Here is a 27,318-nt window from a genome sequence, read left to right as displayed (position 1 = left end):
ATTTGAATTACACTTTGCTGTACAATGTATACTGTACTTCACAACTTCTGTAGCCTGATTGATAGTTCATATCATACTTGAATAGAAAAAAAGGCCCATTTAGTGTTATGTGTGTTCCTTTTCAGCTTGTACAGATGTTACTACTTCGATGTGTTTTATTTTGCCGCCATTCATACCGCGGCGACGGCGGTAATTGATGTGCCAGCAGCATTTGACCGCTGGGTGGCAGTGTAACCACAGATATTCAGCTTTGCCTTTTCACAATGCTAAACAGACTGTTCTGTAGGCGTAGCTTACTGTATTTGATGTGATGTGTTCAATTAAAATATAATTTTCATTTAGTTTTTCTGGTAATAGACATGCTCTTACACTATACTGTATGCTGTAGTAAAGATACATGGTGAGAAGTCAAAAAGCAAATATAAGAATTAAGTTATTAGCCTTTAGAGCCCGATTAAATTGCGTTGGCGTAAAAATAATGTTTTGATTTCTTTGACCATCATGGCAATGTTATTCCCTCAAATCTTAAACGTGCGCATATGTAAAACAGCAAAATAATATAGATCATCCTGCCGGTAGAGCACATCACTTCACAGCACATCACCTCACAGTTGTTAACTTGCGATCACTTCAATTTACATTTAAAATTTGTTTACCTGGTTTATTCTAAACTTTTTAAGTGCAAAGAGGATTCGTTTTGGAAAATAGAATTGAAGTAATAAAAGACAACTAAAATGAAAGCACATTCAGTACAAATAAGTAGTCTTAAATAAATAAATAAATAAATAAATTAGGCAGTCTTTAAGCCTAAATATAGAGATGTTCAGTGTTTGCTGTTTTGATAGGACTAAGACAAGACATTTTCATTTATGTTTTTAATTTACGTTTTTATTTACATTTTCGTTGTTGATTATATTTTACTATCTCATTTTATGTTTCAATTATTGTACATAATAATAAACGAATAATAAAAATAAATAAATAATGAAAATATGACATAAATTAAGTCTGGCAGGTTTATTTTTTTTAGTTCTTGTTTCTTTTCATGAAGTCTTCATTCGTTTTTAAAAAGCAAATATGAGATTATCTTAGTATTATTTTAAAATGAACATTTACTGGAGTGAATTTTTTTTCTTTGTCTATTCAGAGACATTCAGGCTTTCAGAAGGGTAATGATGAGTTTGAGTCTGGTTCTGTAGCACATGCTGATGGATCCACCGTTGAGCTCTCGTTCTCTCCCTCTCTCTGTAATTCTATTCCAGCCACATAATCACTTTATCTTCTTCAAATATGCTCAAGATAATTAACCTAGGGAGGAAGTCTCTCTGCACTGCTGTGAGGTTACGCTGCATGTATTTCATCACGTCAGCATGAGGAGAGGCTTTCATTACTAGCACTTGCAGTCCTGCTGGTCAGAACAGGGAAGTAGAGATCTTTGTAAGGGCAGACAGAGAGGCTGATATGAAATCAGCTCAGACTGCAAACAGTAAAGGCACAGTGAATGCTGCTGCAGTCCTTCATGACGAAAAGAACCAGTAGGCACTCTAGAAGGTCTGTCATTACATCGTTCTCCAGGGATGACAGATGTCTTCATCCACATCTGCCACACTTCACACCTCTCTAAATCATGCTCTCTCTGACTAATTGAGCTCTGCTGAAAACATTGAGATTTTATGGTAATTTCAAGACAAGTTTACTGTTGCTAAATCATATTTTCAGGCAGTACTGGGCTGAATTGAATGCTTTTACTGAATCCACTTGTACCATCATTTGCATTAAACCCTGCCCAAAATATAAAGCCTACTGTATCATTTTTGACAAACACAGTTTATCACTAAAGGTCATCACCTGAGACCAGTCATAAAGGTGAATATACATTAAGGAAAATATAGGTAAAGGAAAATATAGATTATATATAGATCAGGTGTGCTCAACCCCGTTCCTGGAGATCTACCTTCCTGCAGATTTCAGTTGCAATCCATACCAAACACACCTGCCTGTAATTATCAAGTGATGTTCAGGTCCTAAATAGTGTTCATGTGTGTTTGATCAAGGTTAGAGCTGAACTAAGATTTCCAGGAACAGGGTTGAGCATCACTGAAATAGATATATAAAAGCTAAACAAATAAGCTTTCTATCGATATAAACTTTGTTAAGATTGGCTGATTTTTGGCAATCCAAGACCAAATTGGTCCAAATTAGGCTATTAGTAGTGGTGGAAAGGAGTGGACGGTACACCAATGTCTTAGTCATCACCCTTGTGACATTGCGCCACGACACGGATTTCTAATACTGTCAATACCGTAATAAATCAATTATATTCCTTAAACGGCTGCATTTACATCAATAATAGCTCATTCAAAATCGTGAGGCATGAAATTTTCTTCAAACGTTCAGTTGTGGTCTGAATACCTGTCCTTATACTACAGGGGTGGCCAACCCTGTTCCTGGAGAGCCACCTTCCTCCAGATTTCAGTTGCTACCCATATCAAACGCACCTGAAACAATTAATTAGGACCTGAACACCACGTGATAATTACAGGCAGGTGTGTTTGATATGGGTTGCAACTGAAATCTTCAGGAAGATGGCTCTCCAGGAACAGGGTTGGCCACCCCTGTTATACTATATATCTTGTTGTAAATAAAAAAGTAAAACATATTCGTGTCAGCTTTGCCGATAATAAAAAGAGAGTGGCCATTAAACGACTAGTGAAACATCCTGAAGAAATGTCGGGCCTGTAGCCTATACTATCTGAAAAGAGATGAGTGGAGTGTCAGAACCAGACGGAGAGACCGACGCCGCTGTAGAGGAAACCGTCACTGTTCAAAACATGAAAAATACCGTGATATTAATTTTAGGTCATATCGCCCATCCCTAGTGGTGGGCAAAGCGAGGCTTCCTGAAATACTGAAACAGATGAAGCAAATGTGTCAAAGCTTCAAAACGTTTCTAAACCAGCCTTTACAGTGGCACCTATAGGCCGCATTTACACTGCACTGTGTAAGTGACTCAATTACGATTTTTTTCACAGATCGGATATGGCCAATGTATGTGTAAGAACATTGGAAAATTTGAGTTTGATTTACTCAAATCGAATTCAGGCCTTGTAAATTTGTGGAAATTTATCTGATATGAATCGGATCTGTGTTCTCGTGTCTGCAGTGTAAGCAGGCAGATCCAGTAAAAACCATAGCGAAGGATGTGGTCTGACACTTTCATTTAAGAACAGACTTCAGCAGAGTCCCAAACCTTTTATCTCATACACGAGGACTTAAAGAGCTTTTATAATATCATATAGCACAGGTATTTAAGAATTAACTTAGAACCTTAAACCAGCATAAAATGGAATTACTCTATTAACATTACATTACAAGCAATACAGCACTTGCAGTACATTGACATGCTTTATGTGTATGGTGGCTGCAAAAGGCTATAATGAATGTAACATCTGACAATGGACTTAAGGAAATATTGTTTATCTGTTGATTTTTTTCCAAAGCATTTGGCCTAGCTGAGCATGGTTTCTCTCAAGTTTTTATTTTTGTTTGACTTCCATCAGTTGGTGAAGTTTGATTCCTTGCCACTGTCACCTCTGGCTTGCTTGGTTGGAACTGGTGTATCATCGGTTGAGTTGCTCTTCAGTGAATCAGCCTTCAGCAGTGACATTTGCATCACACTGATCTGAACTGAAATTCCGCAGTAACATTTATACCAAACTGAAGCAGTTTAAATTAAAGCAAATTAAATTGTATAGCTTTAGGTGTCAATTCTGTCAGTGAACATGGTTTACTATAGTGCAATTCTTGAAATCTGTAGAGGCATATTGTTTGTATGAGCATGTAGGCTGTGCTGTGCTGTGCTGTGCTGTGCTGTTGTTTTGCCTTGACCTTAAGGTTGAGCTCTGATTACAACTTAGAATTATTATAAAATAAGTAAGCATTGGGTAGCACTGTTGTGCAGTGTGTAGAACAATTGCCTCACAGCAAGAAGGTTGCTGGTTCAAGCCCCGTCTGGGTCAGTTGGGATTTCTGTGTGGAGTTTGCATGTTCTCTCTGTGTTCGCGTCGCTTTCCTCTGGGTGCTTCGGTTTCCCCCACAAGAACATGTGGTAAAGGTAAACTGGATAAGCTAAATTGTCTGTAGTGTATGTGTGTAAATGAGTGTGTGTGGATGTTTCCGAGAGATGGGTTGCAGCTGGAAAGGCATCTGCTGCGTTAAACATATCTTGGATAATTTGTCAGTTCATTCCGCTGTGGCAACCCCAGAATAATAAAAATGAATAAATGAGCATTTTGCAGTCTTTTAAGTAATAGTTTTATTAATAATTGTTCTAAATGGCACCCAAAGATGACAATTCCAATAGTATCTGGATACAGACTTTGAAAGACTGCATATATCAAACTTGCAATGTCAGACACAATGCACTAATGGAGCTAGTGGTGTCACTGTGAGGGTTAGGGGTGGGGTCAGGTGTGCAATTAAAAAGCACTGCATGGAGCTCACCTTGCAACTGCAGTCTGCATCTAGACCCCTCTTGAAAATGTACTCACCATGTACTCTCCCTAATCCTTTATGTCTGTCTTTTTAAATTTGAACACAAATGATGTTGTTACAAAAAAAAAAAAGTTAAAACATGCAATTACTGACATCCATAGTAGAAAGAAACAAATCCAATGGAAGTCAATGAGTATTGTTTCCAACATTTTTCACAATATTAATTTTTGTGATCAACAGAAGAAAGTAGCTCAAACAGGTTAATGAATAAGGTGAATAAATTATAGCAATGACTTTCAGTTTTAGGTGAATTACTAAATATTTATATATTTTTAAAACAATGCTAACTGAAATCAACTGTAGTGTACTGTACTGCTGCACTGTAGAACGTTATAAAGTTAAAGGAACAGTTCACCCAAAAAAAAAATCCTATTAATTTAAACACCCTCAGATCATTCATGGTGGTGTTCGTGTCTTTTTCTACAGAAGAACATTAAAGATTTTTAGCTGAATCTGTGGTCCTTGGTGATTTATATATCGCCAGTCATTTAAAATAAATAAAATAAAAAATACAAACAAGTGCAAATCAATTGCCTAGTGACACACCAATGTATTTTATCTACATTTATATTATAGTACAAAACACTTTATTATTTATTATAAAATACTGTGTGTATCTTATCAATATTCAATACATTTCACACAAAAATGAATGTTTTATAGTATGCTGTTATGTTGTGACAGTAAATTAACATGCCACTTGGCAAGCTTCTTTTTTTTAGACTGGAGTATTACAAATAATTTGTGATACACTGATGACATCAAGTGGATAGAACAGCACAGAACAGTCTCTGGCTGCTGTAAAAGAAAAAAAGACAACTGTAAACACAGTAAAAACAACTGTTTGCCTATGTCTTCCATGTCAGATTAGAACATGCATTTAAGGCAATCCGTGTTAAGCCGCTGATACTGTAGCTGAATTTCCCATTGTAAACACGCATCTTGACGTGAACGAGACGACAAAGGCATTTTTACAGATTTATTGAGATGGGTTGGAGGGAGGTTGTTCTTGCAGCTTCGTACAATTACAGTTTTACCACTGAAATCATATGGAAAGTGCAAATTATTTGGTTCCTTTTATGGAATTTGGTTCTGTTTTAGTCTCGGGATCATTGCTAGAGGGTCAGAAAGATTTTTATATTTTATGTAAAATGTCTTAATTTGTGTTCAGAATAACAAAAGAGGATTGAAATGAAAAGAGGATATTAATGACATGGTTAACATTTTAAGCTTACAAAAATATTTTGCTCCAAACATTTGACGCTGTACTGTAAGATTTGTTAAGTCTCAGATACTTTTATACACTCCCTTCCCCTACTTTTCCTTCTCACCCAACTCACAGAAAGGTCATCCTAACTCACAGAATGGTCATCGCAAAGTATAAATGTTCTGTATCAATGCAAGTGATGTTTTGCACCATGTTTGATTGCATTTGAAATCTTTCAGTGCAACTGGTACAGTAAGGTACATTTCACTTATGATCTCTCATTGCTCACAACCATCTTGAGTTAGTCTCAGCTGCTGCTGCTATCTCTCTAGTTGAGGGGTGTCCAAACTCGGTCCTGAAGAGTTTAGCTCCAACACTAATCAAACACACCTGAACCAGCACATCAAGCTCTTATAGATATACGATAAACTTCGATAGATCTGTCATTCAAACATTTAATCAATTTCATTATATTTTAGAATATATGTATAGGCTTCCATCATTTTATTAAGACACTCCCATTTCGGTTTGATAGTAACATTTTGAAAAACACCTTTCTGAAATGTGTGAAGCTAGTGTTTAGATGTAGAACACAGTGATGTAGAAGCCAGTGTTTATATGTAGGTTAATAATAATAATAATAATAATAATAATTAAAAAAGTTTTATAGGCCAGCTTGGAAGTTAGTATCACCTTGTTTTTTGGGGAGGTGTAAATTATTTCTTGGAGCTTCATATGACTACAGTTTAAGCACTGATCTGATGTCACATAGAATGTTATGACAAAGTATTTGATTCCTTTTCTTTCTGTCTCAGGACCTTTGGTGTCTACGGAGGGTCAGAAAGCAAACAAAGAACAAAATAAAACACAGAGAACAAAATCCAAATGACTTTCCATTGACCATTATGTAGTCATAAGTAAGCATTAGCTTGCAAGATAACCAAATCTATTAAAAACAAAAGATTTGACCCATTGATTCAGAATTACATTGTTAAATCTCATTTGTAGTTTATTGAGACATTTTTCAAAGCATCTTTTTTCTTCTCCCCTACCCATTCATTAATGACCTGGGTGTCATTTGTTTTATCTCGGTTACACAACATTTTCACAACAAAAAGAGATTTGTTCATAGACAATCAAAATTCATAGGTGAAAATTACAAAATGCTCCATTGTCATTATTAAAATAATTCCAGTTTTAAAAAAAGTGAAACATATCCTTGCCTGTTCAAGTCCCATTTTAAGCAGTCATGGTCACCAGAATAGTTAATATGACTGCTTTATCAGCTGTAGAGGCATCTGAAGGCACATTTTGTTACCAAAAAAAAAAAAAAAAAACCTAATGTCACTCTAGAGCAGGGGTCACCAATCTTATTCCTGAAGGTTCGGTGCCATGCAGGGTTTAGCTCCACCTTGCCTCAACACACCTGCCTGGGTGTTGTATACCTTGTAAGACCTTGGTTAGCTTGTTCAGGTGTGTTTGATTAGGGTTGGAGCTAAAATCTGCAGGACACCGGACCTCCAGAAACAAGTTTGGTGATCCTTGATCTAGAGCATAGGTCCTAACTCAATTCCTGAAGGACAGATCTGCACAGTTTTGCTCAAACCCTATCAAACACAGCTGATCCTACTAATCAAGGTGTTCAAGACTACTAGAAACATTTAAACAGGTCTGAGTTGGAGGTGGTTGAAGCTAAACTTTGCAGAGCTGTGGTCCTACAGGAATTGAGCTTGATACCATTGCTCTAGAGAGAAGAACTGGCAACACTTTACACAAAGATGCTGTTCATAAGACTGTCGAAACCATTATAATCATGACATGACATGATTGTCATGAGTATGAATGAGGTTTTATTAATCCCATATGACAACTGTTATTAAGTGCCATTCGCACAGGTATGTAATTTTAAATGCAAAGATGACATTGTTTGAGATGTTTTTGTTTTGACAACTTGACACAACCAAAACAATGTAATGGGCTCTATTTTAACCATCAAGCCACATAGTCTAAAGTACATGGCGCAAAAGCATTAAGGGCATGTGCGAATCCACTTTTGCTATTTTAAAGATAGAAAAACACACTCTGCCACTATGGCACATGGTCTCACAGGGTTGTGCTTATTCTCTTAATGAGTTATGAGTGTGTTCTGAGCTAAATGTGCATTAAACAAGTCAGAGTCTCGTCTGTCATTCCCTTTAAGAGTCAGCAGTGTCAAGCCATGGCGCATTTGTTATTTACATGGCGGACTTTGTAAGTGGAAAAACTGAATGTTTTTTGCGAGAAAATAGTTAAACAAACCATCTGCAGCGTGAGGATAAAGAACTCCATTCGGTCTCTTTCTATTTTTCTCTTTCGTGGGTAAGGAAACGGTGTTGTACTCACTCCACTGAAGACATCCAATAGCCTACATATTTAATTTTGTTACTTAAATGCAAAGATTTATTTCAAATCTATTTCTAAATTCAGTTCTAATTTCCATCAAACTAATAAAAAAAAAAAAAACATTAACGAGGTGTGGTCAAAAAAAGTCATATCAAAACAAATATCCTATGCCCTATATAATCTAAAACCTGACAGGTGGACAAATCTAAGCTTTTTTTTTTTTTTTTTTAAACAAATGTAAATATGCATATATTTATATATAATATATACAATTTAATAAATAATACCATTATAATAACATTACACAAAAGCAACTTGTCATGAATTTAGTTGATAGTTGATAGTTTTTTTTTTTTTTGCCAGGAGCTCCCCCACTTTGTTTATGGCAACAGACAGGCAGATAGAGAGAAGCAACATGAGTGAGAGGACCAGCATTCATGTACGACCCTATCTCGGATACAGACTAAGCAGAGACTACTGTAGAGGAATCAATATTCCTAATGTGCCAGAGTGGTAGTTACAAAATCATTTCAGCATTTCCTCTAGGATTTTTTCCAGCTGTGGAAGCAGGCCTTTTTTAAACAGATCTACCAACTACCTGTGGCGTTATTTCATTGACAAATGTTGTGTGTGCAGAATTACAAGCCCCCTTAAATATATGCTGCTCCAGCAAAGATCTTCTTGTGCGCTCTCAAATAAACGCTGCTGATGTGCGATTTAGTGCGTTTATGTAAGGAGTATGTTTATTAGATTTGCTAGGAATATTTATTAACGTCTCCAATAGACCTACCGAGCAGTATTAATGCGGCCTTGAAGTAAAGTGAAAAGGCTATACTTCGTGTTTGCTGGCCTCACGCATCACGCACCTGTCAGTCACCTAGTCAGTCAGTCAGCACGTAACCTTAAAGGGTAAAACAAATGACGCACAGCACTACTACGGTTACAGAAAAGTTTGTGCTGTTATAATTCACTTAACTTTTAATACGTTTTAGTGTGATTATAATCCGCTAAGTAAAAAAACAAAAACACGACTGAATGTTTTTAATGAAAAGCTGTAATGTAGCCATGGTGGGATCAATTTTGGCATGGTGCACATGGCGCAAGAATGAATGTAGCGGAAACCATGCATATTTGTGTCTTTGCATAGTTTTACAGCACTACGTAATGATGCATGGTTCATCCGTAAAGGGATGCAACGATTAACTGGTTTCACTTTTAACAGCACTTTAATTCGTCATTGTTAATTAATCGTAAAGGCTTCTCAACACTGTCTTTCTGCACGGATCACTGAACTTTAGCTGAGGCTATAACTAAGGCAAGTGCATTATTTCCAATGAAGGGACGCACACGTGAGACAACACGCTCACACTTTACAGCCTCACCTCACCTACATCCAAAAATAAAGCAATGGTGTTCTTTTGGTGACATCGCTTTGACTCAGACATGCTGAAAATGGCGGACGTGAAAAACAAACTGAGGATGTGGTAATGCGCACCTGTCAATCAATATTGGTGGGCGAGGGGATCACACTTCTACGTCAAGCTGTGGTCGATCTCAAAACCGATCCAATTGGTCAATTTTTATGTTGTTAAATCGAAAAAAAAAAAAGGGTTGGGTGTGTTTATATCACCCCAATATGATGGTTTATACACTATACCTACACACATGTCTGTCCAAACAGCTTGAAAAATAGATTTTTCGCCATAGGTGCCCTTTAGGCAATGTGAACGCGTTGAAGGCGCAGAACTAACATGCTCTGCACTGGACTTCAGACTAGTTTTCAGACTGTTTTAGTTCCTCAAAATAGCAACGCGCCAACAATACGCCTTAACACACCTTTTTCTAAACTGGCCCACCTATGAGTCCACGAAGCAGCGCAAATGGATTTGTTTTTTAAACAACATGGCGCAAAACGGGAAAACTAGGGTTGCGCTGGTCTGAAAATAGCAACACATCGCAGCAAACACTCCTTGCACCTTATTGCGTCGGATGTATGATAGGGCCCAAAGTGTCATAAATCTCTCAAGCATAATTGTCATAATACCATTATTATCATGTTATTGTATAACAACATCATTAATATTTTTCTTTTGTTTAACAACAGTGGCACAAACTGAATTAGTCATAAAAATGTCAATAAACGTTAATGATGCAGAAATAAAATTTGCGACTTTTTAAATTTTAATGACAAATTCTGAAAAAGTGATAAGAAAAATATTCATGACAATTCTAATGGCATCATGACATTCATGCTTATGACATATTTTATGATATACATTATAAAGTTAAAGTATGATATTACATTATAAAGTTATGTTGTCTTGGTAATGTCAAGTTGTCATGACAAAGAAAAACACATGTAGTGATGTATTTGTTTGTCAAGTTGCCCTAACAAATACACAACAATGTCACCTTTGCATTTCAAATGGCATAAATGAGCTACAGTTGTCATAAGCATGCTTAAAATTGTATTTATATTCATAACATGTCATGAAGGCCACAAGGTGTCATGACAGTCTTATGAACACCCCTTCAATAAAGTGTTACTGAAGAGTTAAACGTAGTGGTTACATTCTAGCTCTCAAACAGATGAGAGTGTTGTTTGTGCAGTCAGAGATGATAATCACCTCGTTGTCCACCCGTCTTGCTGAGTAACTTTACATCAGTGATGATAATGTCATGGCTGACTGACTTGCACATGTCATAGAGGGTAAGCGAGGCTATTGAAACGGCAGTTAGCGCTTCCATCTCCACTCCTGTGCGGCCTGTGGTTTGGCAGGTCGCCTTGATGACAGCAGCATGTTCCTCTTCTAGCAGCTCAATGGTAACCGAGGCATGGTCAAGAGGAAGTGGGTGGCAGAGAGGAATGAGATTGGAGGTCTGCTTGGCACCCATGATGCCCGCTAGCTGTGCTACCGCTAAGGCATCACCCTTGGCTACCTGGTTGGCACAAACCAGATTAAAGGCTTTTGGACCTAGGATAACCTTGCCACAAGCTGTAGCTGTGCGACGAGTTACTGCCTTAGCCCCAACATTAACCATGGAGGCTTTACCCTGCGCATCAGTGTGAGTCAACTGATTGGAGGTTCCATCAAGGCTGGATTTTAAGTCTTTATGTCGGATTTTCAAATGGAACCCACATTCAGGGGTTTTGTGGTGGCAGTGCCGTGCAAACTGCAGGGCTGAATCTTTAAGTAGTGCGCGAGATGTGCTAAGAAATGGGATGAGAGCAAATATTTTTGATTGTGGCACTGGTGGACGAGAGTGTTTTTGCAAAATGTGCTGTAGTAACATTCTGGATTTGTTTTGTTTTGAAGCACTAACAGTCACTCGATAAGATTTTGAAATTCTATCATTGCAAAGTGCTTCTAAGGCTTTGCGATTTTGTTTCCGATTGGTAAAGCGTGTCAAGGAATAAAACGAATATAGTGCATCAGTAACAAAAGTGCTTTTGTAATCCTGATAGCCAATAACATGAAATGGGCGATGATTGCATTTTCCTAATGACTGGGTTGTAGAAATGGCTGCCAAATCCATGCGGTGGATTAGAGGAAGAGTCTGTCTCTGATTGTCTCTAAATGGAGACATCGGCAGCAGCCAAGTGCAGTCTCTACCTGTAGACAAGGATACACATAACAATATATTTCAAAACCAGCCTTATGTTGCATTGGTTTATTTGTGTGAATAGCTCAAAACCAATGTTTTATGTTTTCATTTATATTAAGATCACGTTCCATGAAGACATAAGCCCAATCCCAATTCTATTTTTGTACCCCTTCCCCTTGGCCCTTGAAACAGAGTATGACGGGGAAGGGCTTCAAAATTTACCCTTAAGAAATGGGAGACCACTACAACACCGCCACAGGTCATCATTTGTCATCGCGATCTCTTCATATGAGATGTGCACGACTGCTGTAGTTATTTCAGTTGTGTTATTTTTTGGTATTTATCTTGAGGAAATCCCCGAAGGCAACTATATTTTATCATAATGATATAATGTGGCAATAAGATCGTAAACTGTACTGTACATTTACACAGTGGCCATATTTATCTATGTAAACACACGAAAACTACATAAACATTATAGAAGACACAGTAAAAAGCCCCTTACCACCCACTAGACTTTTCTGACTGGGGATTCGAGTATCATTGAGTGTCAGAATGTGGTGGGACTGCTATACATGAGTTATTATTAGAGATTATAGATAGCGAATTGTAATTTAAACAATGATGGTAAACACATGCAATTATGAATGTATTAAAACATGTGCTTGTTTGTTGTAAAAATTCATAATAATACAAAAAAAAAAGACTAATTTGTGCATCTGCTGACTTCCGTGTGCAGCCATGTTGTAGATGGTGTATTATGGGGAAATATTCTTACCCCTTTGTTTCGAGTGTGGTCATGAACCATCTCCATTTCAAGGGTTATCTAGTCCTTCTCCTTAGCCCTATGGCTTCAAGCTAAAGAGAATTGGGATACCCCTACTTCTTCACATGAACACGCAAAACAAGGGGTAAGGGTAAAGGGAACGGCTAAGGGGTAGAATTTAGGGTTGGGCCATACTGTAAATTTCCTTCCATAAATACAATTTGTGGTTAGTAATGTGCCATGTAAATACACCTAAACTCATGATGCACTCTTGTTTGGCATAAGGAACAAAAAAAGTTGCATGATGTAAATGATCAACCCTATTTAAAGCCTAAATTTTAAAACAATTGTTTTAGTGTTTGTGCTTCAGAGCAAAGCTAAAAGCAGCTAATTCTAAACTTTCACTTGTATATCCTCAAAGCTATAAAAACTTTAATGCAGAAAAGGACAGAAGTGGTCCTGTAGTTTGTGTGAGGTGGGAAATGTATTACGTACAGCCACATCACCCACCAATGAGAATCATCGGCCGGTTTTTCATCTTGGATATATTCAGCATCCCTGAAGAAAAGAAGAGATGATTACATTCACTACAAATATAGTAAATACTCAATTGAGTGTTCTTCAGTAGTTTAATAGTAATCATTTGCCAGGCAGTTCAGTGCTTCCCACAGTTTTGAAATATACATGATGTACTAGCCGGATTGAAACACACCTTTTACCCAGAGCACATAAATGGTCAACTATATTCGACAAACAAAAATAATGTGATTTTTAACTATGATTTTATTTATTATGACACTGTTATTCACTTTTCTTTTCAATGGGTTAAAGTTATTTTAAAAAGCTGTTAAATTAAAAGAAATCCACTGTTTCTCTCACTTTTATGCTATTAAGGAGCCATGCGCAACCACTGACAGTTGCTTCATGACATTTTGTATGCGGCATTGACAAAGTGTTTTAGATAAAGTATGTAATATATTAACTTTGTTAAATTAATAAAATATACAGCAAATGAGAAATAAATAACAAAAAAAGAAAACAGACAATATTTAAAAATATATATAATAATTATAAAAATAAAAAGTTATGATTTATTAAATAGGGCAAGTTATTTGATTAACTATTTCTAATGGTGTACTAATATTTTGCAGCTAGCATAGATGTCATTTTGCAGAGCGAGAGAAGATTTTCCAGTGGTTAATCAATCGAAAATATTTGGCTTTCTTGGGCGGATACAAAAAAAAGGATGTAAAAGGATGATAATAATAGTATCATTCATGTGTCACCACCAAATATACTTGGGTGGCTGTTAATATACCTGGGCAGCCTGCCCAAGTAAAGTCTATGTGTGGGTAGCACTGCAGTTGGTATGACAAATCATCAACAATTGATATCTGAAACTGTCTTATTATCAGCGATTATTATCACTGATAATTCATTCATTCATTCATTTTTCTTTAGCTTACTACCTTCTTTATTAGGGGACGCCACTGCAAAACGAACCACAAACTATTATGGCATATGTTTTACGCAGTGGACGCCCTTACAATCACAATCCAGTACTGGGAAAGACCCATACACTCTCATTCATTTACATACACGACAGCCAATTTCGTTTATTCAATTCACTTATACTGCATGTCTTTGGACTGTGGGGGAAACCGCAGCACCCGGAGGAAACCCATGCCAACATGAGAACAAGCAAACTCCACACGGAAATGCCAACTGGCCCAGCCGGGACTCAAAAACCAGTGACCTTTCTGCTATGAGGCCACAGTGGTAACCATTGAGCCACAGTGCCACCTACTGATACTTATGGGTTAAGTAAAATAATCTTATATGAAACCACAAACAAACTAATCTGCAGGTAATTTTGCTAGTTTTAAGGACAAACCCACTTAATTGTGACTATTTCTGAAAACAACAATATTTTTTACTTGTCTGGAAAAGGCTTGTTGATTTAAGAAATTTTTGATTTATGGACTAGAAACAAGACAAAAACTCTAATCAAGAAACGCAGTGAGGGGTGTACGTCTACCTGCATGCTGTTTCTTCTTCCTCCCAACCGCTGCCCCTATGATATGCAGTAGTTCTTTTTCAGTTGCTCCAGAACGCAGAAAATCTCTCAAAGACACCTCTGCATTCCCAAATAAACAAACCTAACAGTGGGCCAACACAGACACATATGTAAAACACACACTAGCATTAGTGGCCGTCTAATTTAAGGGCAAAATTACAATTATGTCATGTATCCTCATGTTGTTCCAGAGATATTTGTGATGTTCACCTTCAGACCACAAATGATGATATTTTAGGTGAAATCGAAGAGCTCCCTCATCCTCCATAGACAGCAAAATTCCTGACTTGTTCAGAAAATACCTAAAAACATCCTCAAAACCGGCCATGAGCTGTTGTACAATAGGAACTCAATCGCATTTGGTTATGTCTTTGATGTACTGTTTAACCTTGGATGCACCTGTGCTTTGTTTCAAACAGGGGTATTCATCACTAATGCTTGTGAACGTGCACAATATACTGACACTGAAATAAAGAAACAGTTGAATACAGATTTTATTTTTGCTTTATGTGTGCACAAAAGTATCCTTGTAGCTTCACAATATTCATATGGTTTGTTTAGGGGATGTTTCTTAGTATTTTTCTGGACTCTGAATGATTCAGGAACCTTGACTAGTCTTTTAGTTCCTGCTGCTGAAAAACATCCCCACAGCATAACGCTGCCATCACCATGCTTCACTGTAGGGATGGTATTAGCCTGGTGATGAGCAGTGTCGGGTTTTCTCAAAACGTGACACCAATCATTCACTCCAAAGAGTTCAATTTTAGTCTCATCTGACCAGGGAATTTGGTTTCTTATGGTCTGAGAGTCCTTCAGATGCCTTTTGGCAAATTCCAGACGGGGACTGGCTTCCATCTGACCACCCTACCATACAGGCCTGATTGGTGGATTGCTGCACAGATGGTTGTCCTTCTGTTAGGTTCTACTCTCTCCACAGAAGAATGCTGGGGCTCAGACAGAGTGACCATCGGGTTTATGGAGGATGAGGGAACTCTCAAATTTTACCTAAAGTATCTTCATGTGTGTTTTGAAAACGAATGAAGGTCTCAGGTGTTTGGAACAACTATAGGATGAGATTTTTGGATGAACTAACTCTTTCAAAAGCAAAGGAACATTACCTTGAGGTTGCCATCAGCCGTAATGCGCAGTCTGTTACAGGAACCACAGAAATGGTCTGACATTGAGGTAATGAAACCCATCTGGCCCTGAAATCCTGGTATTTGAAATGCCTATGAGCACAGTACACACAAATAAACACACTGCTGATGCCTTATGTAATTACTTCCCATATGTTCAGTTTTCAAATCACATGTGCTTAATCCTGTATTCGCATAATTCAAAGATTTATAAGAGTCACACTCCACAACTGCATTAACATCTGGCTCATTTCCACACAGTGTGTATGTAACTGAACTGAACAATTATTTGCTATTGACATCTCTCTTCTCTTCTGTTTGTACAAAATAATAAGCAACTGCACAGAGAACACACATTTTTGAGGGGAATCTCCTCATCCACCACCAGTGTGCAGCATCCACCTGGATGACGCAACAAGCTGCACAAAACACACTAGCTGACTGGTGTAAAGGGGATGAAGCCAATTATGATATGGGGATGGTTAGGGGGCAAATTTGGCCAGGATGCTGTGGTTAAACCCTGACTTTTTCCGGATGTCTTTTTCAAAAGACATCCTGGGATTTTTAAGGACCACAGAGAGTCAGGACCTTGATTTAACGTCTCATCCGAAAGTCCCTATCCAAATACTGGGGAGTTAGGACCCACACAGATCACAGGTTGAGCACCCCCTGCTATAGTGTTTTTGATTACTACTATAATATAGTGTTTTTGAACCATAGTAGTAGTAATAGTAAAGTACTTAATTTAGTCTGTTGTGGTAATTCTATAGTTGCTAGGGTAACACAACAACTACAGTAATATATACAAATGTGTAAATACTGTAGTTTTTTACAACTATAGGGTATATTATACTACAGTACACCATTTTTATGATAAAAACTAAAGAACCCTACAGTATGTTAGTTCTCTAGTTTATACTACAATATGATGTAGCTTTAATCAACAAAGAGTTGTAAATAAAATATGGCACTTGTGCTAAAATATGGTTCAAAATACTATAGTATTTATTATAAATTACTATTGTTTTTTATATAAATAATTTATACAGAAAATAACAAAAAATATCTGGCTAAAAATAACCATAAACTTGAATTCTTTTTAAGCAAAACTTAACATCAAGCACATGGATACAGTAGTTATAATAACCGATAAAGCAACACTGATAGAACATTGTAAATCATTACATTTTGGTTACATGTGTTGAAATGTGGTTGTCACTCCAGAAACTTGTGTGTATGTAGCCTAGGATGTTACAGCCCTTTATGAAGATGACTCCAACACCAATAAAGTACAGTGACACAGGAAACGCGGGCATAAGTTTAACCCCCAGCCCTGGGTTAAAACCAAAATATTTTTAACTACTCTAATGAGACTTAAGAACACCAAGAACAATTCATGGCCAATGATTTATTTAGCAGTCTGGAGTTGGGCTGACCTTGGCTGTGTCTGTTTCCTCTCCGGGCAGAGGCTGCAGATTGGGCCATTTTTGCTTTATACAATCTAGCATCTCTTGATAGCTCACCATCATCTTAAAGTTCCATCTGTTACCTACAAAAAAGTAACTGTTAATTAAGCAACATTCAACTGTTTTACATTCTTTTAAGTAGAAATCTTTTTTTTTTTTTTTATAAAGGATTTTCAGATCAAAATGGCTTGTTTTGTGCTGGCAATTATGAGAAGAACAACTTGATCATACTGTACAAAAGAAAGAAAAAAAACAAGCAGCAGCCCTACAAATGACACAGCCTTAGATGAAATCAACTGCACTTATAAACAATTACAGCTTAATTTATATCATATTGTTTCTATTCATTCATTTTCTTGTCGGCTTAGTCCCTTTATTAAGCACACAGTGGAATGAACCGCCATATTGTATCTACATATATCAAATTTGTATTACATTCTAAACAGTTCTATTATAAGCTCCACAGTGAAAAATGAAACTGCCTGGACTGGATCAGCACAGAATGGACTTGTTAAGCAAACTGAATCGTTTGGCCCGATAGTGGAAAAAAACTGTTAGTATCCCAGGTAGGGTAGGATCTACAACCCTAAATCAGAAAAAGTTGACAGTATGAAAAACGCAAATAAAAATAGGAAGTAGTGAATTCCAAATTTACTTTGACTTGTATTTACTGCAGACCATATGCACACAAAATATTTAATATTTCAGGTCAACTTCATTTCATTTGTAAACATACGTCATCTCTTGTCATTTAGACCTGCAACATATTCCAAAAGTTGGGAAAGGAGAAGTTTAGGGCTAGTAATCAGGTAAATTGGTTAAATAATAATGTGCTTTGAAACAGGTGATGTCAGCAGGTGATTGTAATTATAGGATCCAAGAAAGTCCTTCAGGAGCAAAGACAGCATAGGGTCGCCAGTTTGCAAACAAATACGTGAAAAAATATTGAAATGTTTAAAAACAATGTTCCTCAAAGGAAGACAGAAAGATATTTGGATATGTCACCTTCAACAGTGCATAACATAATTAAAAGATTCAAGGAATATATAGGGATTTCAGTGCGTAAAGGACAAGGGCGCAAGTTTAAGCTGGACAACCGTGATTTCCGATCCCTCAGCCTGCACTGCATCAAGAATCCTCATTCATCTATAAGCGATATCACCACATGGGCTCAGGAATACTTCAGATGCATCTAGGATGGACCACTGCACATGTGTACTGCAGTCAGATGAATCTGTATATTGGGTATTTTTTGTGACCAATGGATGCTGCATGCTCCGGACCATAGAAGAAATGGAACATCCAGACTATTACCAGCAACAAGTTTAAAAGCCTGGGTCTGTCATGGTATGGGGTTGTGTCAGTGGTAACTTGCACTTCTGTGATGGCATCATTAATGCTGAAAAGTACATAAAGATTTTGAAGCACTATATACCTTCTTTTCCAGGGATGCCAATGCATATTTCAACAAGACAATGCAAAACTACATTCTGCACACATTAAGAAGTCCTGTTTGTGGAGGATTAGGATACAGATACTTGGATGGCCTGTCTGCAGTCCTGGGGCCTCATGTATCAACGCTACGTACGCACAAAAACTTTGCGTACGCCAGGTTTCACGCTCAGAATTGCTCACGTTTGGATTTACTAACAATGAACTGAACGTGGGAATGTGCGCAGCTTCACGGCAGCTTTTTGGCAGGCGTACGCACATTTTTTGTGCGTGTCTGTTTTATTTCCATTGGCGACTCCTAGAGGCAGTTGTGTTAAATTCCTCTCTACAAAGTGTCTGAGCCTTGCAATGGCAGCTGTATGAGACAGGTTCATCTAGCAGGTAAAAAAGGTTTCCATACCATACAGTTGAGCAGCTAAACATTAAAGCACAATTTGCAGCGGTCGCCTGTTTTCCCAATGTAATCTGAGCTATCTACTGCACGCACATTGCTATAAAGACACTATCTGAAGATGAATTTGCATTCGTGAATCAGAAACATTTCATTCAATAAATGTGCAAATAAAATATGATGCACAAACTTATTGATGATTCCTACTTGTCTTTCTCGTGATAAATAGTGGGTAAAATCTGATATGTAGCGGGGAAAACAAGAAGAAAGAGTTCATCAGACGCTGGATTCGAGCCGAGTTCATGCTCGAACGTGTCAAAACATGTTGACATGCGTCTTACGAACGCGCCACTGGGACTGTTAAGACTGCTGCAACATTTTACAGATATAAACCAGACTATTTATTTTTTTAATGCACTCAGTGCAATGTTTAGACCCAACTGTGTTGACCGCATCAGCTAAACTCTCCCACTCTATTTTTTTTCTTTTGTTGTTAATTCCGGAGAACAAACTTGCAAATAACACCGCTTTTCTCCGGTCTACCTCCGAAAGGAGCACCTCCAATTCACATTCTGTTCAAAGTTTCTCTTTTTGCTTGCTTTTGCCATTGCTTTTTCGTTGGGTTTTTCCATTAGCATAGTCATTAGCATATTCATACGGGGAGGAGGCAGGGAGGGGTTTTGTGCTCGTGCATGTTGCGCTCAGTTTCACGTTCATTCGGATGTACAAAAGAATATGCGTGAGATTCGGCGTACGCAGTGTTTCATACATCTGAATTTTTTTCTGCGTACGCACATTTACAGCTTTGTGCGTACGCAATGTTTTAGTAAGATTTCCACGCAAGTCTTCGTACATGAGGCCCCTGATCTGTATCCAATAGAGCATATGTGGTGCATTTTGAGGCACTAAATGTGTCAATGAAGACCTAATACTGTTGCCCACTTGTTTGCAGGAAGAATGGGATTCAAATTACACCTGAAACACTTTATCTCCTGGTGTCTCAGTCAGTCCCTAAACGTCTTTTAAGTGTTGTGAAAAGGAATGGCAACATTACAAAGTGGTAAATGCTTTACTTTTCAAACTTTGAAATTCTTGAAGTGTGCTGCAAGTACCAAAATTTGAATACAAGTTTATTTAAAAAATAAATAAATAAATAAATAAATAAATAAAAATCATGAGGAACACATTAGATAATGTTTGTTGTATTGTTTGCAATAAAAACAAGTAAAAGTAAATTTAGAAATCACTACTTTCTTTTTTTTATTTGTGTTTTCCATACTGTCTCAACTTTTTTTTTTTTATTTGGGGTTGTAGTAGGTCTACCAACTACACCAGTACTAAGAAGTATAACCCAACATTTACTTGCATGGAATTTATGCTAGACTTTTCAGAAGGGAAATGCCAGTTTTTCAAAAACTTTTTTTCTAAGGGGTAATCTCAACCTGTTTACTATGATTTTACTACAATTCTTATTGCTGAGTCTACTGTATGCTATTTTTATTGTCTGTTTGTTTGTTTTTTTCTTGAGAGATTAATAGTTTTACTTTGTGTAAGGTGAGGTGGGGTTAGATGAGACATTGTTTGCACATCTTACAGACATCTTAATCAGTTTGTTATTGGAGTGACTGCTTTAGTATTGACCTTCAGGGGGGGAACCAAAGATAAATCGTATCAGACTTCTGCTACTGGCTTTTCTCTCTTTCTGGCTAACAAAGATTAATCTACTAAAGTTTGTCTCAAATCCCTTTATTGTCAACCACTAGAAAAGTTTAAACTTGTTTCATAGTACCTGATGTAAAGATGTACCTGATGCTTCATAGTACCTTGTTTCATAGTATCTGATGCTAAGTATCACCTGAGTGGAACCATGTTAAACATGTTTGAAAATGTTATGCATGTACATGAAAATAAATATGGAGGAACACTAATTGTTAAGCTTTAAATATAGATTATTATATACTACTAATATGATTAGGAAACTGGTGCAGAGATCACAACATTTACAACTGTGCTTTAATCTGTATGAGGGGCTGTGTATATGTATATTTCTCTTTGATTAGTTAACATAATCTTACCATTAAAAGGCATGTACTCTATGAATCTCACATCCAAAGGTTTCCTCTCTGTCAGTGATACAAAATCAACCAATTCATCTTCATTCAGACCTCTCATGACAACACAGTTCACCTGGGGACAGAGACAACACTTTACCACAATGAACACGTAATTGAGGTTTTTCAAAATTCAGTGCAAAAATAACAAGTCTGATAATGGCATTGCGTTGTTCAGGTGTGGCTTAAAAACATGTGTTAATAAACTTTTAAGGTAGTTCCAAAATTTTCTGACATTTGATTAAACATGTTTCGGGTAACCAAAGTGGAACATACATTACAGCTTATAAGTGGTTGAAGCAACAAACAGCCATGGAATAGAGTATATGTGTGAGCCCACTGCAGGAACATACTGATAAAGTACTGCAGTTTTACACAGTAAAGTCCACTGTAAAAGAGTACTGTAATGCTCTGTGATACATTACTATAATGCTCTGTTTGCTTGTAGCCCAGCATCCTCTATTAATAAACTTCATCTAGTACAAAATGCAGCTGCCAGAGTTCTTACCAGGTCTAGAAAATATGATCATATCACCCCAGTTTTATCCTCCTTACACTGGCTGCCTGTTAAGTTTCGAATTTAATTTAAAATATTGGTTTTTACCTATAAAGCTTTAAATAATATAGCTCCTGTTTATCTAACTAACCTTCTGTCTCGCTACAGTCCAACCTATTCTTTAAGATCTCATAACTCTCAAAAAAAGGGCTTCTTGTAGTACCTCAAATAGCTAAGTTGAGTAAAAGAGGTCGAGCCTGCTTATTTATGGCTCCTAAACTCTGGAATAGCCTTCATTTCAAAACTAGATTAAAGACCTACCTTTTTATTAAAGTAAAAATACTTGATACGGTATGATACATGAATGTGCCCCACGCAGGTTTTGCATCTCATTTATATACACTATGAACAGCAGCTACTCTAATTATTCTCTTTATTCTCTATTTCCACCTGGGGATACTCATTCCGAGGCCCTCAGACTATGCAGCGCCACTGATTTGATCCAAGACCAGCGACGAGATGATCCCAAGGTTTCCATAATCCTGGACCAGGCCTTATCCTTATATACGCCTAGACTGCAGCTCTGCACAAGACATTTGGCCAGAGAAGAAATGGTCGTGCCCAACTGAGCCTGGTTTCTCTCGAGGTTTTTTTCATTTTTCACTTTCACCAATTGGTGAAGTTTTTCCTTACCACTGTCGCCACTGGGTTGCATGGTGTGGGATCTGTAGTGCTGTGCATCGATGGATTTGCTCTTCAGTGTTTGGAGTCTCAGTAGTAATTAAACCACACTGAACTGAGCTAAACTGAACTGAACCTAAACATTGAAAACTGAACTACACTGTTTCAATTTACTATGATCTTCTAAGTGAAACTGCTTTGACACCATTTAGATTGTTAAAGCGCTATCCAATAAATGCAAATTGAATTTAATTGAATTTAATTGAATTGTGGAGTTGCTCTTCAGGGTTTGGACTTTCAGCAGTGACATTTACATCACACTGAACTGAACTAAACTAAACTTCAACTGACAACTGAACTGAAGCAACTTCAATTTAATAGAACTTTATCTATGTTAAGCTGCTTTGACACAATCCACGTTGTAAAAATCACTATAGAAATAAAGATGAACTGAATTGAAAGATTAAATAGTTTATAGAAATCTATAGTAGAGGTACTTTAAAGATATTTTAAAGAAGGTACATTACCTTGACTGGATTGTAACCCATTTCAATAGCCCTTTCAATGCCTTCCATCACCTTATGAAACCCTGCAAGATATTACAATATTACGAATATTAAAGACCACATATTGTAAGGATTTTAAGGCTAGCATATTACACGCCCAATATTTAAGGTTGGACACCATTGAATATTTATTATTATCTCAAATAAATTATATAAATGATAATCTTGATTTTTGGTTTTCACCCAGAACATTAATTTTATTCCATTACTACTTGTTATATACAGTTAGGTCCATAAATCTTTGGATATCGATAAAATTCTAACAAGCTCTATACACAAACACAATGGATTTGTAATTTAAACAAACAAGATGTGCCTTAACTGCATACACTTAGCTTTAATTTGAGGGTATTTACATACAAATCAGGTGAACGGTGTAGGATTTACAACAGTTTGCATATGTGCCTCCCACTTGTTTAGGGTCCAAAAGTAATTGGACAATTTGCTTTTAAGCTGTTCCATGGCCAGGCGTGTGTTATTCCCTCATTATCCCACACACAATGAGCAGATAAAAGGTCCAGAGTTTATTTTAAGTGTGCCAGTTCCATTTAGAATCTGTTACTGTCAACTCTCAAGATGAGATGCAAAGAGCTGTCATTTTCAGTCAAGCAAGTCATTTTTAAGCAAACAAAACAAACCCATCAGATAGATAGCAAAAATATTAGGCATGGCCAAAACAACTGTTTGGAACATTCTTAAAAAGAAAGAACGCAGTGAGCTCAGCAACACTAAAAGATCCAGAAGACCATGGAAACAACTGTGGTGGATGACCAAAGAATTCTTTCCCTGGTGAAGAAACCACTCTTCACAACAGTTGGCCAGATCAAGAACACTCTACAGGAGGTAGGTGTATGTGTCTCAAAGTCAGCAATCAAGGGAAGACTACACCAGAGTAATTACAAAGGGATCACCACAAGATGTAAAACATTTGTGAGCCTCAAAAACAGGAAGGCCAGATTAGTGTTGTAAAAAAGCCTTCCCAGTGCTGAAACAACATCCTATGGACATATGAGATTAAGATCAACTTGAACTAGAGTGATGAGAAGAGTATGGCAAAGGAAAGGAACTGCTCATCATTCTAAACAGAGAAGCATGGTGGTGGTAGTGCCATGGAGTGGACATGTATGGCTGCTAACGGAACTGGTTCTCTTGTATTTATTGATGATGTGACTGCTGAAAAAGCAACAGGATGAAGTACTTTTGGACCCTTAACAAGTGGGAGGCACATGTGCAAACTGTTGCAATTCCTATAGCGTTCACCTGATTTGGATGTAAATACCCTCAAATTAAACCTGACAGTCTGCAGTTAAAGCACATCTTGTTCGTTTCATTTAAAATCCATTGTGTTGGTGTATAGAGCTAAAAATATTACAATTGTGTCCATGTCCAAATATGTATAGACCTAACTGTATATCTCTAAAACTATGCTTGCTCAACAGCATATTGTACCTTTTCGTCTAGTGATGAACTCAAATTTGGCAGGAACCAGGGTGTCTAGGCTGATGTTAAGCAGATCCACACCCGCTTTCTTTAGATCAGGCAAAATTTTGGCCAAATTCATCCCATTTGTGGTGACTGCAATGGTCTTCAGACCCTCCAACTTCCTAAGTTCCGCTTTCAGAAAAAAAAAAGAAATGATCAGGTATACAGTTTTAGTGTTTCTGACTATAACATTGTATTGTCATGCTTTGTTTTGTTTGCAGTATATTAACTTGCATAACTGCACAATGTTGGGGGTAACACATTGTAAATCACGTATTAATATTACTTTTTTAAGCAACAAGAAAAAAATGAAGAAATAATATATGAATTACTTTTTTAAAATGTAATGAGTTAATTTTTTGTTTATTGATTAGCTTTTAAAAAAATAATTTGCCGAGTTAAATTGAATGTCGACACGTTGGATCCCGCACTCGATGAGAGAATGCAGAAAGATGGCAGAGCCTTATATTTTAGCGATGGAAGAATTCTCATTATTCTGAACACATGGAAGAAAAGTAAAAGGGGGTTGTCTCAATGGACAGTGATTTTATGTTACTATAAAGACAAAAAGTATAAAAGTAGCAAACACATTGCTTTAAACTATCATTAATCTGTATATACGGCTTGTCTAGCTCTGAGTTCAGGAAAATCTCAAAACAACATTATCCAACATTTTTTTAAAAGGTAAATGAAGGTTATACAGTGCATTGTTAATTGCAGAGCTTCTATATTAAACAAAAATAGTAAGTTCTGAAAGAGATCAAGCCTCAGCAGGTAAAAAAGGAACACAAAATAACATAACACACTACTTACCATAAAAAGTAGCACAACTAGCTATTTTTTTGGGGAGGAAGTCAACATTGTAATGCATTACTTACAAAAGTAACTTGTCCCAAAACCAACAAAAAAATGTGCATTTTACATACAGCCCTAATCTTGGTTAAAATATGCATTATATGAAAATTAATTAAAGAATTGATTCCAACATGCAACGTGTAGATTTTTGACAGATCTACAAACCATTTTGAGGAATGTAAACAAAAAGCAAAGGCATTGGTCCCAGCATATTTCCTGTCCTACATTTTAAATTTTTATAACTTCCGAGAATCGAAAAAGTGCCACATTTGAAAAATAATGTTATGATAGCTGTTTTAACATTAAGTTATGATTCAATAGGCTATATGCATACATTACTTCCACGTTTGTCTAAGGCTGCGGTCAAACTTCCGGCCTGGGTGATTTTAAGCGGAAGTAAACAGTATTATGGCAGAGTCGTCAATATTTACTTGCTGTTTGCGGGAATTACGGTTGTGCAAATGATTGTCCGGATGTGCACTACAACACCACAGAGCAAACTTGAGAAAGATTTCAAGTTTTATGCATCTTCGTACCTGTGCAATTATGAAGGTAAGTTCAGCTAGCCTGTAGGCTAATATTAATACTCTTATGATCCGTCCATCAGCAGCTTTATCACGTTAGTAAAAAATATCATATGTGTAAGTAATTCTGTCCCAAAGTGTCAGGTAAAAACAGGGCAGGAAAAAGATCTCAGTGAGAGCTCATTGCTACCGATTTACGAAGAAATCGGAGTCTCCTCACCAGCTGAGAGTAGGATAGCATGAATGTGAAATTCTGTCCTGTTCATATTTTTACTGTTCTAAAGTGACCTCCACTGTTCAGTTCGGGTAATCACAGAAACACAGACGCTATCTTAGCTTGTAAGCCTGATTATTGAGAATTTATTAGGAATGAAATAATACAATGCAGATCCATCCACGACAGACAAATAGCACTGTGTTATTGCTGAAATAGTGGTGATGACAGATGCAGTGTAACAGTGTAGATGTCATGCTTTCTAGTTAGTCTATAACATTGTAATTAAATGGGAGGGTGACCCCCAAACAATAAGGTGTTATTAGGTAATTTCACATCAACAATTTGTCTATTGCAATATTTATTAGTTTTTTTTTTTTACGTTAACGAACAAATGCTTATTCATTGTGCTTGTTAACTCACAATGTAATAGCTAATGTTAACAAACATGACTTTGGATTTTTATTCATTAGTAAATTAGTTTAACTATGATTAAGTGCTGTACAAGTGTTGTTTATTATTAGTTCATGTGAGCAAATACATTAACTAATGCAACCTTATTTTAAAGTGTTACTAATGGGAGTTAGTTTTAAATTATACAAAATAATGATTTACAGTGTAGTTTAACCTGATGATATTGGTGCAGATGCAGAACACATTTTAAAAGAAGATGTTTTGAAGGAAGCTGGAAACCTGTAACCATCGACTTCCATAGTAGGAAAAAGAACTAATATAAATATCAGTGTTTGCAAGTTTCAAGCTATCTTCAAGATATCTTCTTTTGTGTTAAACAGCATAAAGAAACTCAAATAGGTTTGGAACAAGTGAAGGATGAGTAAATAGAAGTTTCAGTTTTGGGAATTGCCTTTAATGACTCTCTTTAAAAAACCCAATAATATTCTTGTTTCGTTTTCCAAGTAACTTTATGAGACTCAGAGCTAGAAAATTTGGTGTGTTACTCCATCCTGGAGAGGACATCCATTAGAAAATCCATGTCATCATCTGCTAGTTATTAGCTCCTGCTCTTCTGTTGCCGAGAGGGGGATATGCAAACATTGGGTTGCCTTGCTTTTCCAGACAGCCCAATACTCTGAAATGTGTAATGTCTGTTGTCCCACCTGCACCCAAATGGAACAGAAGTTGCATGAACCATGAACCATAGCCCAAATACCTCTCTATGCACAAGTAACAGAAGGACCAAGCTGAGAAAACAACTGATTCAATGTTATCGTTTCTGTTCATCTAAAAAAATATATTTTTTCAAAAGTAGCTTAAGAAATGTTTATGTATATTAATGTTCTTTTTTTTTCACTTTAAAGGCAATAAAAAATAAACTATATTTTTTCAAAATA

At 36.8% G+C, this 27,318-nt stretch overlaps 1 protein-coding gene and 1 long non-coding RNA gene across 4 annotated transcripts in view; one reads left to right on the top strand and one right to left on the bottom strand.

Moving 5' to 3' along the window:
* Positions 1-6,739: 6,739 nt before the first annotated feature.
* Positions 6,740-9,803, top strand: LOC147833159 (uncharacterized). Of its 2 annotated transcripts, none has more exons than XR_015513725.1 (2): positions 6,740-7,701; positions 8,488-9,803. It is a non-coding gene; the product is annotated as an uncharacterized LOC147833159 (long non-coding RNA). The 2 variants fall into 2 exon arrangements; XR_015513726.1 differs by having other exon boundaries at positions 6,741-7,701; positions 8,481-8,940.
* Positions 9,793-27,318, bottom strand: part of mocs1 (molybdenum cofactor synthesis 1) — a 32,014-nt gene continuing 14,488 nt past the window's right edge. Inside the window, exons 4-11 of one of the 2 annotated variants that reach the window (XM_087289591.1) lie at positions 24,341-24,505; positions 22,853-22,914; positions 21,113-21,224; positions 17,165-17,277; positions 15,711-15,821; positions 14,554-14,674; positions 13,026-13,073; positions 9,793-11,757 (exon numbers count right to left, since the gene is read on the bottom strand). In XM_087289591.1, the coding sequence (XP_087145717.1) occupies positions 10,754-11,757; positions 13,026-13,073; positions 14,554-14,674; positions 15,711-15,821; positions 17,165-17,277; positions 21,113-21,224; positions 22,853-22,914; positions 24,341-24,505 (1,736 nt within the window). In that variant the 3' untranslated portion in view covers positions 9,793-10,753. Of the gene's footprint in view, positions 11,758-13,010; positions 13,074-14,553; positions 14,675-15,710; positions 15,822-17,164; positions 17,278-21,112; positions 21,225-22,852; positions 22,915-24,340; positions 24,506-27,318 lie in introns of both variants that reach the window. The other variant, NM_001105660.2, reaches the window with a different exon arrangement.

The sequence above is a fragment of the Danio rerio genome, chromosome 17 (genome assembly GCF_052040795.2).
Source record: "Danio rerio strain M-AB ecotype USA chromosome 17, GRCz13ab, whole genome shotgun sequence".
NCBI classification, from domain to species: domain Eukaryota; kingdom Metazoa; phylum Chordata; class Actinopteri; order Cypriniformes; family Danionidae; genus Danio; species Danio rerio.
This window is presented reverse-complemented; position numbering and strand designations above follow the sequence as displayed.